Consider the following 19,670-nt stretch of genomic DNA (forward strand, 5'->3'; position numbering starts at 1 on the left):
GTCTCTCATTGGCTAGCCTGACTGCTCCACAAAGTCCTTTTTATTGAGGGTTTAAAGTACAAATTTTAGTGACTAGAGTCTCGGAATTCTGTGACTAGACGACAGTCATGACACCTACTGTTTCCTCTAGCTCTCGTGATTGAGGGACACAGTGAGATGTGAATTGCAGTTTGAGAATGGCTGGAATAACTTTCTTGCTATTTGATATTGTTTTGCTCGTAGAAACTAATTAAGGCCCCCCCGTCTCCAGGGCCAAATTTATGTTGAAACAAAGTCAATCTGGATCAAAGGAGAATGCATTGGGTTTGGGGTCAGGAAGCACGGCGTGTGAGAATCTTCGGTGTGCAGTAAGGATTCCTAACGCCCATTGATAAGTCTGCATCTGTTACAATGAAGTGTGTTACAATGAAGTGTGTTACAATGAAGTGTGTTACAATGCGAGTCAGAATCTAAAAATAGTTTGCATCCATTAAATGTCTGTGATATTGAAGTTGAGAGAAACATGCAGAAAGACAGAAAGTTAAAAGAAAGAGAGAGAGAGAGAGAGAGAGAGAGAAAACGATACGCAATGGGGAGAAAGAGTAATAACACCAGAGAGAAAGAGAACAAATAGAGAGAGAGAAGTAAAGCACACAAAGAAATAAGAGAGAGAGAGAGAGAGAAAGAGAGAGAGAGAAAGAGAAAGAGAAATATGAGAACAAAGAGAGAGAAAAAGAGATCACAAAAGTAGAGAGTAATAGAACAAAGAGAGAGAGAGAGAGAGAGAGAGAGAGAGAAATAAGAGAACAGAAAAAGAGAGACATTAACATGATGAAGACACAAAGTGGAAAAAGAAGTTGTGGTGGGGGAGGGGGGGAGAGACTATAGTCGACGAAACAATCAGCCTGACTTTCTAAGTAACTGAAAGTTCATTCTTACGGTCATTGATTAGTTCTATAGTCCCCTGTAATGTAAGTACCAATCTATACTTCCCTGTAGTGTAAGTACCAATCTATACTTCCCTGTAGTGTAAGTACCAATCTATACTCCCCTGTAGTGTAAGTACCAATCTATACTTCCCTGTAGTGTAAGTACCAATCTATATTTCCCTGTAGTGTAAGTACCAATCTATACTTCCCTGTAGTGTAAGTACCAATCTATACTTCCCTGTAGTGTAAGTACCAATCTATACTCCCCTGTAGTGTAAGTACCAATCTATACTCCCTTGTAGTGTAAGTACCAATCTATACTCCCCTGTAGTGTAAGTACCAATCTTAACTCCCCTGTAGTGTAAGTACCAATCTTAACTCCCCTGTAGTGTAAGTACCAATCTATACTCCCCTGTAGTGTAAATACCAATCTATACTCCCATGTAGTGTAAGTACAGTCGCCATTTTGTTAATGGAAATAGAAGTACAGTCGCCATTTTGTTGATGGAAATAGAAGTACAGTCGCCATTTTGTTGATGGAAATAGAAGTACAGTCGCCATTTTGTTGATGGAAATAGAAGTACAGTCGCCATTTTGTTGATGGAAATAGAAGTACAGTCGCCATTTTGTTAATGGAAATAGAAGTACAGTCGCCATTTTGTTGATGGAAATAGAAGTACAGTCGCCATTTTGTTGATGGAAATAGAAGTACAGTCGCCATTTTGTTGATGGAAATAGAAGTACAGTCGCCATTTTGTTAATGGAAATAGAAGTACAGTCGCCATTTTGTTGATGGAAATAGAAGAACAGTCGCCATTTTGTTGAAGGAAATAGATGAACAGTCGCCATTTTGTTGATGGAAATAGATGAACAGTCGCCATTTTGTTGATGGAAATAGATGAACAGTCGCCATTTTGTTGATGGAAATAGATGAACAGTCGCCATTTTGTTGATGGAAATAGATGAACAGTCGCCATTTTGTTGATGGAAATAGATGAACAGTCGCCATTTTGTTGATGGAAATAGATGAACAGTCGCCATTTTGTTGAAGGAAATAGATGAACAGTCGCCATTTTGTTGATGGAAATAGATGAACAGTCGCCATTTTGTTGATGGAAATAGATGAACAGTCGCCATTTTGTTGAAGGAAATAGATGAACAGTCGCCATTTTGTTGATGGAAATAGATGAACAGTCGCCATTTTGTTGATGGAAATAGATGAACAGTCGCCATTGTTTCAATAGAAAGCGAATGGAAGAGCTCCATGTGCAAACATATTTTTGTTTTGGTGCTACGCAAGTCTACTCTGTGAATTCTGGTGTAATTTAATATTTTATTATTTACGTCTGTACCTCCTGACGACGAGGCCAGAATTAATACAGCAATAGTCTTTTTATTTTTTTTAATGGACCTCATTCACCAATCGTAAACAAACAACATTTAGCCACGTGGTGCTCTATCTCTTCATTATAATTTACGATCTCATGTTTAATTCATGATGGTTGTCACGTGAGTTTTTTTCCATTGTTTTATCAATAAGATCACGTGACTAAATGTTGTTTGTTTACGATTGGTGAATGAGGTCCATTTGACTTACAAAAACACCACACACCACATGCACAACCCGGGAAAGGGAAAAGGTCATCCATGTATAGAAATATTTCAAAATTTGTGCTAATTTTTTTTTTTTTTTTTTTTTAAAATAATGATTGCTACTCAATGTTATGTTGTTTACCACTCTTTTATTGTGTCACTACACCACTACCCCACTGGACAAACTTTCTTTACGCGTACATAAATAGATAAATATAACATAGGTCAACGATAGGTCAAAAAAAATTCAGAAATCATTTGTAGACACGTTACATGACCGAAAATCTTTCAAATAAATAGAATAATAATGAATAATACTACAGAGACTCAAGGGCACTAACCCACTTTATTTTAAACAAGCAAAACATAAAACATACTCAAATTAATGAATGTTAGGTTAAGAAAGAACGGAACTTTTTTTTTAATTATAACCCCGCCCCCTCCCACATTATCCCCGAGAAAGAATGGATGGCTGCCTGGTCGTGCGGTTTGCGCGCTGGACTGTCGTTCAGATTGATCGATGGTCCCGGGTTCAAACCCTGCCCGTTCCCAATCCCACGTCGTCCTGCCGGAGGTTTGCGCTAGGAAGTAATTATCTTCAACTCTGAAGGAACATCCGAAGCATGTCAAACATTTTACAAAACAACACAATCCTGGTTAAGCAGATATATATGGGTTGCCCGAGCTAGCCAGGAACACCAGCGACTTGGCAGAATTTAGGTCATTGGTTAATATGCAGGACTAAATGCATGACGCGTATGACGAAATCATCTTCTTTTGTTGAAGTAACGTCTGTATAAGATAAGATATAGATCTTTATAATACTCCAATGATAAGAATTTAGATCTAGACTTAGAAGACGATACGCCAAATGAAACATTTCAGTCAGAAAAGCTTAGCATTCGAAAATTCGCGAAAGTCCTTTCAAATCCTATGTTGGATATAGACCAAGATCTAGATCTCTAGCCAAATTAATTTTTTCCCTTGAAAAAAATTGTTAACGATCAAACTAGACTTTTCTCAACTGTTAAATTTCTAGAAACATCGTTAAAGCCGTTTTTGAGATCAACTTCCAGGTTATGACTAACATGTAGGTATTGTAAAAAGGAACTTGGGTTTTCTGTAATTCATTTTAAACCATTTACATCACCTCTTGCATACACATTTTCAGGGGGTGGGGGAGGTGTTAATCTGCTCCCCCCCCCAAACACCTACACTTTTTATATATTATCTATCATTTTATAAATTTAGGTCGTTTTAAAAAAAAAAAGTTAAATACATGGAACATCTTTTAAATTTTTGAATATATTTGCTACCATTTGTTATGAAAAGAAAATCTAACGAAATTAAATAAAATATTTTTAAAAATCTATAAATATGGGAAGAACTCCGCACTTACAACCATGTCTCTCTATAATGTATAAGTTATTTGCCGTATTAAACAAAAAAATTAATTACCAATAATTAATGGACTAGTTGGTTGCTTTTTTAATTGATTAAGGTTTGATAAGGTACGATTAATAACTGCTTAAAATGTCAACTTAATCGGAGAACGGGTGTGGGAGAAATAATCAAGTAATAATATAAGGAGACCCAATTCTACATATTTAGCCATACCTGTGAATACTGAAAGATTAGTTTCCCTTGTTGGTATCAAACAAACTAATTAGTTACCAATACTTAATTGACTGGTCAATAATTTTTTAAATTGATTTATGTCTTGTCTATGCTAATGAATATTTAGATTGACTTGGGAACACGCGTACGACGTAATCATCTTCCTTTTTGAAGTAACGTCTGTTTTTTATAAGATAAGATATTTGCGCAAAGTTTCAACTTTAACTTGATCCGAGAATGGATGTGTGAGAAATAACGTGAACAAACTTTTTATCTGACAGACAGACAGACAGAATAAGTTGATGTAAGCTTTGCTTTGTCAAAAATTTTTTAAACCGCCCTTGGTTGGGAATGAAGGTTTTGTCTTACGATTTCGGATGAGGGACTGTATGTACATGTCCTGTAATATTTTATATGCTCGTCTGCTTGACATTTTAGTAAACCATACAATTTTGACTTCATGGTTAAATACTTGCTGAATTTATTTTCTATGAATTGATAATTTAATAAAAATCCACATAACGCTTACAGTCCTGTCCAATCTAAAATGATAGTAATAGCTGTAATAATGATACCAGTATTAATAGTAATAATAATTATTGTAATGGTTATAATAATAATAATGATAAATTGATAAACCAGTAAGCTAGAGATCGGAATCCTAGACTCAGCAGGAGTGCTTGCACATAGTTCGGACAAAAATGTCCCATAAATAGTATCCAGTTATCTTTGCAAGGGAGGTAACAGACTGATAAAAGAATTGGTGGAGTTTTATCCCCTGTGACGCCATTACCTCAGGTCTACGTGAATAATTTCACACAGTCCGTCTTACACCCCCCTTCTCCTGTGCTATGCTCGTCTCCCTTGAATTTTTACCCTTTTAAATTTATACATTAAAAATGAAATTATGACGTTTCAAATATTTGTAAACCTAGCCACCTATTCTATTCTTATTTTAATATTTATTTGAACCGTTGACTAAACAAATTTTTTTTGGCATTTTTATTACCTTTAACTAGTTTACCTTCAAAAGGATCACATTTAAAAGATCGATAATCAAAGATTATCATCATTGGAAATCACCATTGGGAAATTTTGAGAGATTAGGGCCTGGAAGGTGGGGATCTCCAAGGTACATCTCAGGCCCAGTATCATTACTAGACAATGTATCGTCTTCTTGTATTTAAAAATGACTCAGTGTCTGCTTAGTAGTATTTTAAATTACATATCGCCCTCTTCATTCTATTTAAAACTAGGCTACATATAGTCTTCTTACTTGTATTTAAAAGTACATATCGTCTGCTTACTTGTATTTGAAAGTACATATCGTCTGCTTACTTGTATTTAAAAGTACATATCGTCTGCTTACTTGTATTTGAAAGTACATATCGTCTGCTTACTTGTATTTAAAAGTACATATCGTCTTCTTACTTGTATTTAAAAGAACATATCGTCTGCTTACTTGTATTTAAAAGTACATATCGTCTTCTTACTTGTATTTAAAAGAACATATCGTCTGCTTACTTGTATTTGAAAGTACATATCGTCCGCTTACTTGTATTTAAAAGAACATATCGTCTGCTTACTTGTATTTGAAAGAACATATCGTCTGCTTACTTGTATTTAACAGTACATATCGTCTGCTTACTTGTATTTGAAAGTACATATCGTCTGCTTACTTGTATTTAAAAAATCTTCTATTGCAAACGATAAAAAATCAAGGACCAGACATTTAAAACATTTTAAAAGTTGTTTCTACCCAATCACCTTTCAGCAACGAAACAGAGAAACGCGAGACTTTCCCAAGACACTTTACACTTTCATCAACCTAAGTCTTTATCTACATGCTCATGACGCACATTTTATTCAAAGCACACTAATAACCAGGGCTGAAAGATGCTCTTACTAACTTTAAAGACTTTTTTTGCTCTATATGTAAATTGAATGTCTCTCGAATTTAAATATTGGCCAATGCCGCCTTCATCTCTGTTTCACTTGTTAAGTTATTTGACTTTTATAACTGGGAAGAATAGTTTGTTTTAGACTCCAGTACAATGTTTGATCCCGGGGCTCCGATCCGGACCCCGCTTGGAGAGCTTACTGCACTCCCCTCAGTTCCATTAGCTGGCTAAAAAGAGGGTTGGGGGGGGGGGTAGAACGTAAATTGGTCACTTAGGAGGATGTCAGGGGGAAAGCATGACAAAACCTTGAAAAAATTCATGAGACTGCAGGCCTGCAGCACTATGCACTTGTTATAACACTTGTTATGACACGATTAAGAATTAGTTATTTGTTTCGGCAATAGGAGTAAAGTTTTACTTAGCGACGATGACGTGATATAACTTTAAAAAGTAGGAACATTCTAGGAGACGCTATAAGTAAGACGCTTTTCGTAGCACAGTAGGAATAAGAACCATTATATAGACGGCTAGAAGTAGGTGACATTCGACAGTTCCCTTCTTGAGTATTAAAAGTGTTTTTTGTTGTTCAACACTAGCGTCGACTCCCTTTATCGATTGCTGGCCTTTCGTTGGTGTTCCTGTTCCAGCATTGAGTTCGATGTTACCTCTATTGGAGTTTGGTTGTATTTTCAAGTACTAGACACCGCGGAAGCGCTTAACACACTGTAACCCAATCATGTCCAACCTTTACCCTCGGGTTATATCCGACCCATCTACACGACTGACCACATAATGAAACCGCAGAGGCTCTACTCCAATCAACTCATCACTGCGGCTTCTGAAACCAGTCACGGAAACGTATGTGGCCCCCGGGCTGGGAAAAGGTTGGGTGCACCACTGCTGTAACTAATACACGTATCACTCAGGTATCTTGAACCCAGTGCAACATGCGTGTTGTGAGCGACGCTGTGCAACCCAAACTGACGCAAACGGAATACGTATTTCATAATTTTATCTCTGGAGATAAATCATTAAATCTGTGTACGCAGACAAACGCTACAGTTGGGATAGGTTGAGTCATTAACAGCTCAGAGTTTAGGTCAGAAGTCTTGGGTTCTGGCAGAGAGAACTTACTGAACTTAAAAAAAAAAAGCGCTCTTCCTTGAGTTGGCAGTAAAAAAAAATATGTGATACGAAATTGATGCAAAATTGAGATATATACTCCAACCTATAGCTTATATAATGCCCACATGAAAGTCCTTATATACATACATTGGGATTGGGCCAGGGACTAGGGCAGGGGTCGGCAACCTTCTGAGTCGCAAGAGCCTAAAATTCCAATTTACACAATTTCAAAGTTTCTAAAGAGCCGCAAAAATTTTTCTTGCTAACTATAAATAGTACTCGCATAAATAAAGTTCTTTGATAAATAAAAACAAATATATTTATACATAAGGAAAAAAATATCTATTTATTTCTATATGACTAGTGTTTTTCATCACAAATTAGATAATATATATATATATGTATATATATGTATGTATATATATATATATATATATATGTATGTATATATATATATATATATATATATATGTATATATATATATATATATATGTATGGCATTATTAGAGAATTACTTGTTTTGTAAGTAAATAAGTTAAAGAAATTAAACATTTACATACAGCCTTAACTTGTACTTCAATAACAAAACACTTGAGCAAACAAATTCAATGGGAGCGATGGCTTTGGTTGTAGAAAGTTTGGATACATTTGGCTCATAACTTTGTTTTTTTAGTTTCAAACATCCATCCATCCATCCCAGTGGTGCTACAGCCCAAGGAGGGCTCTGGCCTGCTTCAACACATCCTTCCATTCAGATCTCTCCTGGGCCTTTCGTCTCCACGCCCTTACCCCAAGCTGTTGCAGATCTGCTTCTACATCATCAATCCATCGCATTCGGGGTCTGCCTTTGGGTCGCCTGCCTTTTGGTTTTTGCCTGTATACGATTTTCGCTTTTCTGTTATCTGACATTCTTTCAAGGTGACCAGCCCAACGTAGTCTGTCCCATTTTCTATCGGTCACTATTGGTGGGTCTTCATACCTTATCTTATCTTATATAATACAGACGTTTCTTCAAAAAAGATGTTGCTCGCACGAATATGTCATACAATTGATATATCTCATGGTTTCATCCTATATGGCACCATAGATTAGATTTTCCTAAGAATTTTTCGTTCCCAAGTATTAAGTAAATGATCAGGTGTCTTAGTCAGTGTCCAGGTCTCACTTGCATACATTGCTGCTAATCTTATTATGTTTTTGTATATTATTTTCTTGGTTTTCCTTGAATTTTAGTTTCAAACACGACTGTAAATTTTCATTTGTTTGTTTGGCTTCTTACTTTACTTTTAATTATATTCACTCAAGAGAAACACTTGCTGGCACGAATATGTCGATCTGAAGATAGTTAGCACTCCAGTTACCACCCGTTTCAATTCACCGTAGCAGTCTGGAAAACAGTTCCATGCGTCGAATATACGTGCCTCATCTCGTGACATTTCTGTGAAAGCTGTCCACTTTAGTTGCTTTACGTACATACATTTCTGGATCGCCAACTCTTCCAACTTGCTTTTCAACCAAATGGCTCCATGTGGATTTCATTACTATTTGTGTTGAGGGTATTTGCTATGAAGGCTAGAATGGTTTTGATGGTTCTGAGATGCTCAAATCTCTCAGAAAATTCATCTTTTGTAATTTTTTTTTAAGAACCGAAAAGTAAAGGCGGTTGGTCGTTGTGCTGGCCACATGACACCCTCGTTAACCGTCGGCCAAAGAAACAGATGACCTTAACATTTTCTACCCTATAGATCGCAAGGTCTGAAATGGTATTGATATATATTTATAAGTTCTAGGAAGCACACCTCCCCCCCACCCCAGTAGGTGACCAACGTTCTCCAGACTTCTTCCTCTTACTGTTCCACCCCCCCCCCCAATTTCTCTCTTGTCACCTCCCCAGCCAGTGTTGCACTTTGACCCTACAGGTGATCAAGAAAAAGGAGGGGGGGGGGGAAGGACCGGGTATTCACTCTTTTTGTCCAATTGTTTGTCTAATTAAAAAAACCTCGACACTTTGTATTCTACTAACATGATTAAGACAACAGCCAATGAAACTAAATCCAGACCAATCTCCGTCTGCTGTAAGGGTCATCTCGACCCTACATGTTTTCTTAACAAACACAAAAAAAAAACATCAAGCAATAGACATATACACAAGGCTATACACACATGGAAACGAACATACACAGACACACATACAAATAGCAACACACACACACACATACACCAAGCAGTACACACGTATACATAGCAATACAGACACACAGACAAAGCAATATACACATACGAAGCATTTGTTTTCTGTTGTTAGACATGTTTCGCATTTTAATTCAAATTTGTAGAGAATTGATCCCTAGCCAAACCTCCCGCAAGCCGACGTGAATGGCATCGGGCAGGGTTCGAACCCGGGACCATCGAGACCAGAGCGCATATCTCCCGACCAGGCAGCCATCAATACACAATACACACACATACACAGACAAATACACCTACATACGCACAAAGCTCCAGTCAGAGCTATAAATAGAGAACAACATAATTGGACACAGAGGCGGCACCCTGCTCGCAAACTATTTACAAATTAGCTAATCATCTTTAAGCGCCATGTACACCGCCTGAGAACCCAAATATCTTTATCTGTGTTTTCTTTGACCTTCAACTCTGTGCACATTGAGATTCGTGTAGCATCTCATCCTTAAGAATCCCAAACTTGTAATCAATCCAAAGCCCAACAAAAACTGTGTACAAATGAAAGTAACAATGTGTACATTTGGTACACACAATTAAAACTAGCGTACTGTTAATGAAGGACTAAGTAATGTCACACTGACATTTCCTCAGTAATTCGATCGCCAAGAGACGTAGACATTTAAGTTTTTTAAAAAAAAATGTGTTTGGAAAAGAAAGATAAACCCTCACCAGAGATTTGGTAGACATTAGATTATCTCCCCATTCTGACACGCAAAAATATATCATTGGGACAGCGGTTCTTCGTGAAGTAAAGAGTTTTGAAGTATTTACCTTACAAATGACACATATTCATACACATTGACTGGTATTACTCGTGACTTAATTTTAGTGAATTCCATGCCGAAGTAACAAAAGTAGCTCACATGGACAGTAATCTGGAATATATTTGTGACTTTCTTCTCGGTCAAAGAATGTGAGAAACACTGACTTAAATGTCATAGAGACATTTGTAAGCCTCATTCAGTCGTAAGAAGGCTATGGCTCATAGAGCGAGACTAGAGCCTGGGCATTGAATATGGCTCATAGGACGAGAGCCTGGGCATTGAATATGGCTCATAGGACGAGAGCCTGGGCATTTAATACGGCTCATTGGACGAGAGCCTGGGCATTGAATATGGCTCTTAGGACGAGAGCCTGGGCATTGAATATGGCTCATAGGACAAGAGCCTGGGCATTTAATATGGCGCATGGGACGAGACCGGGAGACGGTGAATTAATTATGGCTCTTGTGGGAAGTTGGAGAAATGACTTGTACAAGATTTTGACTGGACAGTGTGACCTTATAAAAGCTCGGTTACAAACACCCTAAATATAATCGACAAATGCAGTTTAGTTTGACTCATAGACTGACTTAGAAATTTACAAACTCTGCATAGATATCTAGCAAATATGTATGCCTTTCATAAGCTCTAAATCATTATGTTAATTATAGCCAGTTGTGAATGATAATTAGAGAAATTTAAAGATATTGTCTGTTAAAATTCAATATGTGTACATTGATGCTTTGGTAATTCTGAATATTGTAATCCAATAGCAGAGATACAATCGTACCTTTAAAATAATAGATGTTGCATTTTAAGGAATCTTTGAATGAATCTTCTGGACTAAACGAAATTTAAAAGGTAGAAAAGTATTTTCAGTTGGCATTCTTACGTTCGTATCCCTATTTATTTTGCATAAAAACATAATTTATTTCTAATTTTTCGATATTGCTTTTGGTAAAATTCGTAGAGAATAAAATGAATATCTTTTTGTCTCCCTTTGTGGACGTACATAAACACAATAAATCAATGGGAGATAATTAGTGATGGAACCATAACAAAGGTATTTAATTAACATTTAAGAAATGTGCATTCCATATAAATTACAGAAAGATAAAGCTGCATATTTTACCACACTCGCGAAGATACATAAGAATATTTAATCACCAGATTCGGATAAAAAATATCTTTATTTATTTACTAGCTGGAATTGAACAACATAACAAAAGAAGCAGCGTGAAGTCTACCACTAAGGTAAGCATGCCGATCCAATGGGTCCCGATGACATTGTAGTGGCATTTCTGCTTTTGGTTTGAACATTCTTATTAATTAAGCTCTTGTCTGCTAGTCTAATAAATCCCACAAATTGATTGTGTCGCTTGCTAGCAGAGTTACAGTTGAATAACATTGCCATCTTTACACGAAGAACTGTAGCTCTATACGTTTAGACAAACCTGAGTAATATAAATCAATTTATCGAGCCATAATATCTGACGCTGAGCGTTACGATAAACATTATTTGAATCAGAAAAAAAAATATATTTAAAAAAAAAGGAAAGATCTAGTAGAAAAAATCTAATAGAAAAAGACATAGATCTAGTAGAAAAAATCTAATAGAAAAAGACATAGATCTAGTAGAAAAAGACATAGATCTAGTAGAAAAGACATAGATCTAGTAGAAAAGACATAGATCTAACAGAAAAAGACATAGATCTAGTAGAAAAAGACATAGATCTAGTAGAAAAAGACATAGATCTAGTAGAAAAAGACAGATCTAGTAGAAAAAGACATAGATCTAGTAGAAAAAGACATAGATCTAGTAGAAAAAGACATAGATCTAACAGAAAAAGACATAGATCTAGTAGAAAAAGACATAGATATAGCAAAATTAGAATTAGATCTATTAGAAAAAGACAAATCTAGATCTAATAGAAAAAGACATAGATCTAGTAGAAAAAGACATAGATCTAGTAGAAAAAGACATAGATCTAGTAGAAAAAGACAGATCTAGTAGAAAAAGACATAGATCTAGTAGAAAAAGACATAGATCTAGTAGAAAAAGACATAGATCTAACAGAAAAAGACATAGATCTAGTAGAAAAAGACATAGATATAGCAAAATTAGAATTAGATCTATTAGAAAAAGGCAAATCTAGATCTAATAGAAAAAGACATAGATCTAGTAGAAAAAGACATAGATCTAGTAGAAAAAGACATAGATCTAGTAGAAAAGATATAGATCTAACAGAAAAAGACAAAGATCTATTAGAAAAAGACAAATCTAGATCTAATAGAAAAAGACATAGATCTAGTAGAAAAAGACATAGATCTAGTAGAAAAAGACATAGATCTAGTAGAAAAGATATAGATCTAACAGAAAAAGACAGAGATCTAAAAGAAAAAGACATAGATCTAATAGAAAATGACATAGATATAGCAGAATTAGACAAAGATCTATTAGAAAAAGACAAATCTAGATCTAATAGAAAAAGACATAGATCTAGTAGAAAAAGACATAGATCTAGAAACACGTCATACAATTAAAAACAACACAGCCAAACAGGAGCAAGCATTTTAAAATAACAGACTGAAGAAGACAAAGAAAACCACCCCATTCCAGAATAGCGCAGGGGCAGACAATCCAATCGAGGAAACAACCAGAAGATTAAAGGATGTTTTGAGTTCAGTATGACATAAACTAGAAAGCCCTGACCTCATTCTCAGAATATTCTGGAAAAAAAAAGAAATGAATTAAAATTTAAAAAAAAGGAAAACATTGTTTGAGCCGTTGTGTACTAGTAGCGAGAGAGAGAGAGAGCACTGAGAGTATTCGAAGATTCCAGACGAAGCCACATTTAGACACAAAACGACCTTGACCTCACTGTTTAGGCAGACGATGTGTGAGAACAAGTTCGTTATGAATTCAGTGACACACAAGATGTCAAACAATTAAATGGTTGGAATGACTTTGAAGAGCGACAGTAAGAACACGACGCGGGAAAAGTGCCAAACTATTTCGTCACGATTCCAATCTAATTGTGTCTCAAATCGCTAACTTTATAAATATTTGTAATCCACATAGCTCGAAAAGGTCAAATGCTTCAGTCCAATCTCTCTCTCTTTCTCTCTCTCTCTCTCACACACAGAGACACACACTTATGTACGCACGAACACACACATATGCACACTGAAATTCCTTTTTGAAATGAGCTCCACTTTCTCTAGAATGGAACGCCTTAAAGCCCCTCCCCGTAACATAGAACGCCTTAAAGCGCCCTCCCCCTCCCGTAGCATGGAACGCCTTATTGTGCCCCCCTCTCCTTTAGCATGGAACTTCTTAAAGCGCTCCCCAACCCCATATCAAGGAATTTGTTTTAAAGCCACTTCCCCCTAGTATGGAACTCCTTAACCCCTCTCTATCATGGAACGCCTTTAAGTACCCTTCTATCATTGATAGCCTCAAAGCCCCACCTCTAGCATGGAACGCCTTTAAGTACCCTTCTATCATTGATAGCCTCAAAGCCCCCTCTCTAGCATGGAACGCCTTAAAACCCTCTTTCGCTCTAGCATAGAACGCCATAAGCCCCCTCTAGATAGAATGGAACGCCTTAAAGTCCCCTTCTATCATTGATAACATCAAAGCCCCCTCTCTAGCATAGAATGCCTTAAAGCCCCTTTCTCTCTAGCATTAAACACCATAAAGCCCCCTCTAGCATGGAACGCCTTCGGCCCCCCTTCAAGAATTAAAAGACTTAACACCACTACTCTAGCATAGAACGCCTTAAAGCCCCCTTTCTCTCTAGCATTAAACACCATAACGCCCCCTCTAGCATGGAACGCCTTAGGTTCCCTTCAAGAATTAAAAGACTTAACACCATTACTCTAACATAGAACGCCTTTAACCCCCCTCGCCCCCCCCCTCTAGCACGAAACGCCTTAAGACATCCGCCCCCTCCACTCCCCCCACCCTCCGCCGAAAGGATTTCAGATTTAGACCCTTACTGAGTTAGTAGTTGTTTACGTTTGTTTGTCTTTGTATTTAGAAGAAAGTCGGTTTCACGTTGGTGTGATCCCTTGAATAATGTCACCCGGTATGGTCCGCCCCCCCCCCTCGCACCATCCTAGCTCCGCCTATGTTCTCGTAATGTTTGTTTTGTTTGTTTTTGTCATGATTCATGATTTCGTGATCGAGTCTATCTTTGTGATTCTGTCACAACACAGTCACAAGTCACAACGCATGACTATGAATAAAGAAAAAAATGTCCAGAAATAATTTATGGCTGGTCAGACATCAGAGGTCATAGTTTTATTTACTTTTATTTATTAGCGGCTGTAGAGTGGTCTGTCTGTCCGTCTGTCTGTCTGTCCTTCCGTCCGATTCGTTTAGATCGCTAAAAACTAGAAAATACATTGAAAATCCGATATAATGGTATTTTTAGATTTTTCAAAGTTCAAGTGTAACGGCTACTTTTTTTCTTTTCTGAAGGCGAAATGTTTAATTTTTAAAATTAAATATGCAAGCTGTTTTCCCATTCTTACAACTATAAACTATTAATAGTAAAACAACGGGTGGGGTGCACTACTGCAGTAAGAGTGGTAATTTCCTGTATATTTCTTTTTACATTTATGCTAACGGTTGTTTTTTCTAAAGTAATGTTACAGAATCCATTGTAGTTCCGTATCTTTTCAGTTATACAAGTTATTTACATGAGAAATAAAGTGTTCAATTCTGGTTTAAAGGATTACGAATACTTTGAGCGAAATTTGACTTGCATACATTACAATACATGAGCAATTACGTGCCGTATAACTCAAGACTGTGTCGCTAGTATGGCGGAGTCGCACACGAAGCTAGTTGTCTGCTCAGAATTATAGAGCAAAGGAGAAATACTTGTAGCCAGGGCCGGTCCTACAGATTGCGGGGCCCTATGCGAAACTGATTGCGCTGGGCCCGGTCTGGGTAGGGATTAGGATAATTTTGTATTAGAAAATAAATTCGTCTTTGCATTTTATTCATACCGGTACTTTACTAAGTACAAAATCTCAGTTAAATAATTAACTCTCGAATTTGTACTTGACTGAAGTGGTGGCATAAGGTGAATTATTCCCCTTTACACATTGTCGTCTGAGTCTTAGTAAGCACAAAAAAAAAAAAAAAAAAAAGGACGAGACTATAGAAACAACAGATAACTATGCAATCTTCCATGTTTATAAGCTCTCCACTAGCAGAGTGGTTACCGCAGGGGTTCTCAAACTGTGTGTCGCGACCCCCTTGGGGGTCGATTAACGATTTGCCAGGGGTCGCCAAAGACCATTGAAAAAATGGATTGTTATTGTCTATTCTTCTATTGCTGTGTGTGTGCGTGTGGGGGGGGGGGGGTCGCGGCTAAGTGGGGGACTGTAAAAAGGGGTCGCCGAGCATAAAAGGTTGAGAACCGCTGGGTTACCGTGTTGGCTAGAGAAGCCTGGGAAGGGTTGTACCTAGAGTTCGAATTCAAGTCGTTCTCGCTTTTTTATTTTTTATTTTCATAAATCTTTTTTTGTTATTGTTAGTCTAGATCTATTACAAATTTAATTACATGACTGATCCAAACTAATTGATATAACTATACATAATTATAAGCCTTTTTTTTTTAAACAAAAAAAAATATTTTTTTTAAAGAAATATTCTCTTATTTCCCTTCTGTATTCGCAAGCAAACATGAGAAGTTTTGTTTGGTTTCACAAGTTTCTGACTTCGCCTACATCAGGATTATTTCATAGTATTTCAAGGAACACTCGAAACTCTACCGTCAGGCCTCAACTTCAATTCATTCATAAAAATAGATTTCCCGTTCGACTTTGCCTTCATAAGGAATGTAATTGTTTTGTTGGCTGCTTTGGTATCCTTGTATCTCATTGTGCTACTTCTGTTGCTACGAATTCAAAGAGAGACAATTCAGCATTTCACGTATTTAAACAGAATAGTGTCATTTGCCTCCCTTAGTTGTATTAAGCATTTTATTGTAAAAAAAAAAAAAAGTAAGTAAAGTTCCCCTTTCAGACCATGCGGTATACTGAGCAGATGATCTAAAGTCATCTGTTTCTGTAAACTAGGGTGTCATGTGGCCAGCATGTAAATTCTGAGTGAGTCTGGTGTGAATGTATATTTTGGTTTTCTATAGTTATAATGTTTTGTTCGGTGCAATGCAAATTTCCTTATGGAAAAAGATTACTATTATTATTATTATTATTACTATTATTATTATTTAGGGCCTTAGAACCATACACAACATATTGTCATATTTAATCATTATAGATCAGATTCCTTCCAGCCATGCTGCGACACTCTACGTCAGCGCAGACCCACAAGAAGCTGAAATTGAAGAATGGACCAAAGGTCATCATTAGAGACTTGGTGGACAGCGAACTCACCGACGTGTATAGCCTTATTCAACTTCCGGAAGTCTTCGATAAAGGTAAAATTTAAAATTGCCTCGTTTTCAAAATGAGCCCCATTTGTGTCCGGGATGCATGATCGTTAATAGCTCACTATCCAAGTTCCACAATCCACAATCTACCTTTCTTAGTCCACTATCCACGGTCCACAATTTACAGTTCACAATCCACGGTCTATGGTCCTCAGTTTACAATCCGTGGTCTACAGTCCTTAGTCCACAATTCACAGTCCACAATTCACAAGCACAAAATTCAGTCCGCAATCCACGGTCTACAATTGACAATCCTCAGTCTTTAGTACTGTAGTAAATCTATGGCATGCAACTCAAAGCAGTTTTACAGTAAACAAATATTTGTTTGTTAAATGTTTTTCATGTTTCGGATGTTCCTTCAGAGTTGAAGATAGTTTACTTCCTAGTCCAAGCCTCCCGCAGGACGACTAGGGATGGGAGCGGGCAGGGTTTGAACCCGGGACCATTGATAAGTCCGAACGACAGTCCAGTGCGCAAACCGCACGATCAGGCAGACATTCAAGTGTGTGTTTATTTACTAGGACAATTAGACAAACACATAACAGCCTTCTACATTCAAGGAGTCGTGTTCCTGATTCTACCAGTCCTTTCCCCAGCAACCTGAATACGGACCAACGACAGCCTTCCCCGCTTCGCTCCAGGTCCCCACTACAGCCTTCTTACTTCTTACTTCTAACACAAACTTAGACTTAGACTTAGGTCCTCCCGCGTCGTTCGGTGCATTGGGCGGCAAGCTGTCTCCATAAAGATCTGTCATTGGCAATGTCTGAAGCCTCCTCCCACCTCCTGTCCACTGTTCTGAGGTTCTCCATGAAGGTGTGTCGCCAAGTAATACGAGGACGTCCCTGTTTGCGCTTTTCTCGTTTTGGCTTCCATGTGCGTAATTCACTTTGACGTAGAACATGTCCCGAAAACCTCATGTGACTCTCAGTCACAACCTCACTAAGTGTTCGACTCCCAGTTTGGCATAGGATTTCCTTGTTTGAGACCCGATCTGTGTAACTGACTCCCAAAATCCGTCTCAGCCATATCTGTTGAGCCACATTTAGTCTTTTCTCAATTTTGACAGATGACTTCCATGTCTCACATGTATATGTAGCAGTTGGAATGACGATTGTGTTGAGAAGGTGTATTTTTTGTCTCGAGTCCAATGGCTTGGCTAGTCCAAATAGGCTGAAGCCTTTGGAAAATGCCCCCTGCCTTTCCTATTCGGCACGCTACAGCCTTCAGGCAGCACGCAATACGGCTCCTTAGTTCAGACTCTCCTTAACCACTTGATACACTGTTCTTTTTCTCTATCCTAGCGTCTTCCTGTTCTGGTTCAATAGTGCGCGCGTACGCACCACAAGCACTGGTGCAAGGCAGGGTTACAACAATATATTGTAATAACTTAAGTGAGGCAACTCAACGAGGACATAAACGTTTATTTACATAGAGACATGACAAACACAAAGGGCATCTGCCTTGAGTACAGCATCTCCATATTGGCTCTCTCCTTGGGCGGAAATCGTTAGTCTCTTAATGTCAACATCCGACTTGCTTAGTCACAGATAGTGCGCACCTTCTTTCTGCACTATCTTAGATGGCGGTGCGCATGGCAAAGTCATAACAATATTTTTAAAAGTGTTTTTCTTGTTACTAAACAGTTTACCGATTCATCCCAACAGGTTTTGGACTTGAGACCTATCCAGATGAAGCGAACTTCAAGAAAAAAATGACACTGGCGGACAAGTATGTCCTTGAGGAGGACGTCAACCAGAACATCATTGCTTACATCATCCTTCACAAAAGTAGGTTCAACAGAGGCGTCCGTAACGCGGACGCCTTAATCATCGTCCGCCCAGAATGCATGTCTCCCGACGTTCTGGAAACTTGTCTCTCTCTAGCCACTTCGCTAGCCCGCGCTGCAAGATTTCGGGGCCTCTACGTCGACACCTTCGCCTCTAATACAGAGGTGATGAAGGCTGTGAGAGGTATACCTGGTTTCTCAGAGGTGGCACAACTTCCTAGCTGGACACTTGACCACAGTGACGTAACCAGTATTATATTTTACAAGGAACTGGATATACGAACTCAATGTTTTCAATGTTGTATATAAAGTTGTATTTAAAGTTTTATATAAAGTTGTAAATAAAGTTGTTTCTTTTGATTTTGTGAGTAAAATCTTAATCTAATGAAGAACTTAATATATATATATATATATTTTAACTACAATTTCAAACCATATGTATAAATGTAAATGATGTATATAGCAATTAAAGAGAGAGAGAGAGAGAGAGAGAGAGAGAAGAAAGAGAACGTTTAACTTGAAAGATAACGTGAGAAGGAGAGAAAGTCGGAGCTAGAAGATAATGATAGAGAGAAAAAATAATAGATAAAGAGGAAAAGAGTGAAAAAAAAAGAGTATTATAGAAAAAGAGAGAAAGAGTGTGCGAGAAAGAGAGATGGAGAGAGCGTGGCAGAGAGAAAGACCTTCATTGACAACGCTAACTATATTACTTGTGATATTATCTTATTAAATAATATGTTCACCCAGTGAAAAACTATCTTATTTTTTTTTTTTCTGTTTAGATTTCCCCAGAAAAAAAAATATTGTCTCAGCTGATGCTTTTCTGTGTCAAATATCAACTTTTAGCAGTGGCGATATGATAGGCAATGTAAAACGCGAGTTGATAGGCAATGTAAAACACATGATGATAGGCAATGTAAAACACATGATGATAGGCAATGTAAAACGCGAGTTGATAGGCAATGTAAAACACATGATGATAGGCAATGTAAAACACATGATGATAGGTCATGTAAAACACATGATGATAGGCAATGTAAAACGCGAGTTGATAGGCAATGTAAAACGCGAGTTGATAGGCAATGTAAAACACACGATGATAGGCAATGTAAAACACATGATGATAGGTAATGTAAAACGCGAGTTGATAGGCAATGTAAAACGCGAGTTGATAGGCAATGTAAAACACATGATGATAGGCAATGTAAAACACATGATGATAGGCAATGTAAAACACATGATAGGTCATGTAAAACACAGA

General features: G+C 37.5%; 1 protein-coding gene across 3 annotated transcripts in view; it reads left to right on the top strand.

Annotated features, from left to right (window-relative positions):
* Window positions 1–19,432, top strand: part of LOC129923769 (uncharacterized) — a 38,155-nt gene extending 18,723 nt beyond the window's left edge. The window contains exons 1-3 of one of the 3 annotated variants that reach the window (XM_056016379.1): window positions 14,844–15,110; window positions 16,449–16,608; window positions 18,288–19,431. In XM_056016379.1, coding sequence (XP_055872354.1) covers window positions 16,467–16,608; window positions 18,288–18,718 — 573 coding nt within the window. In that variant the 5' untranslated portion in view covers window positions 14,844–15,110; window positions 16,449–16,466 and the 3' untranslated portion in view covers window positions 18,719–19,431. Of the gene's footprint in view, window positions 1–14,843; window positions 15,111–16,448; window positions 16,609–18,287 lie in introns of those variants that run through there. The other 2 variants (XM_056016377.1, XM_056016378.1) reach the window with 2 other exon arrangements.
* The last annotated feature ends 238 nt before the right edge of the window (window positions 19,433–19,670 follow it).

Source organism: Biomphalaria glabrata, chromosome 17 (genome assembly GCF_947242115.1).
Source record: "Biomphalaria glabrata chromosome 17, xgBioGlab47.1, whole genome shotgun sequence".
NCBI classification, from domain to species: domain Eukaryota; kingdom Metazoa; phylum Mollusca; class Gastropoda; family Planorbidae; genus Biomphalaria; species Biomphalaria glabrata.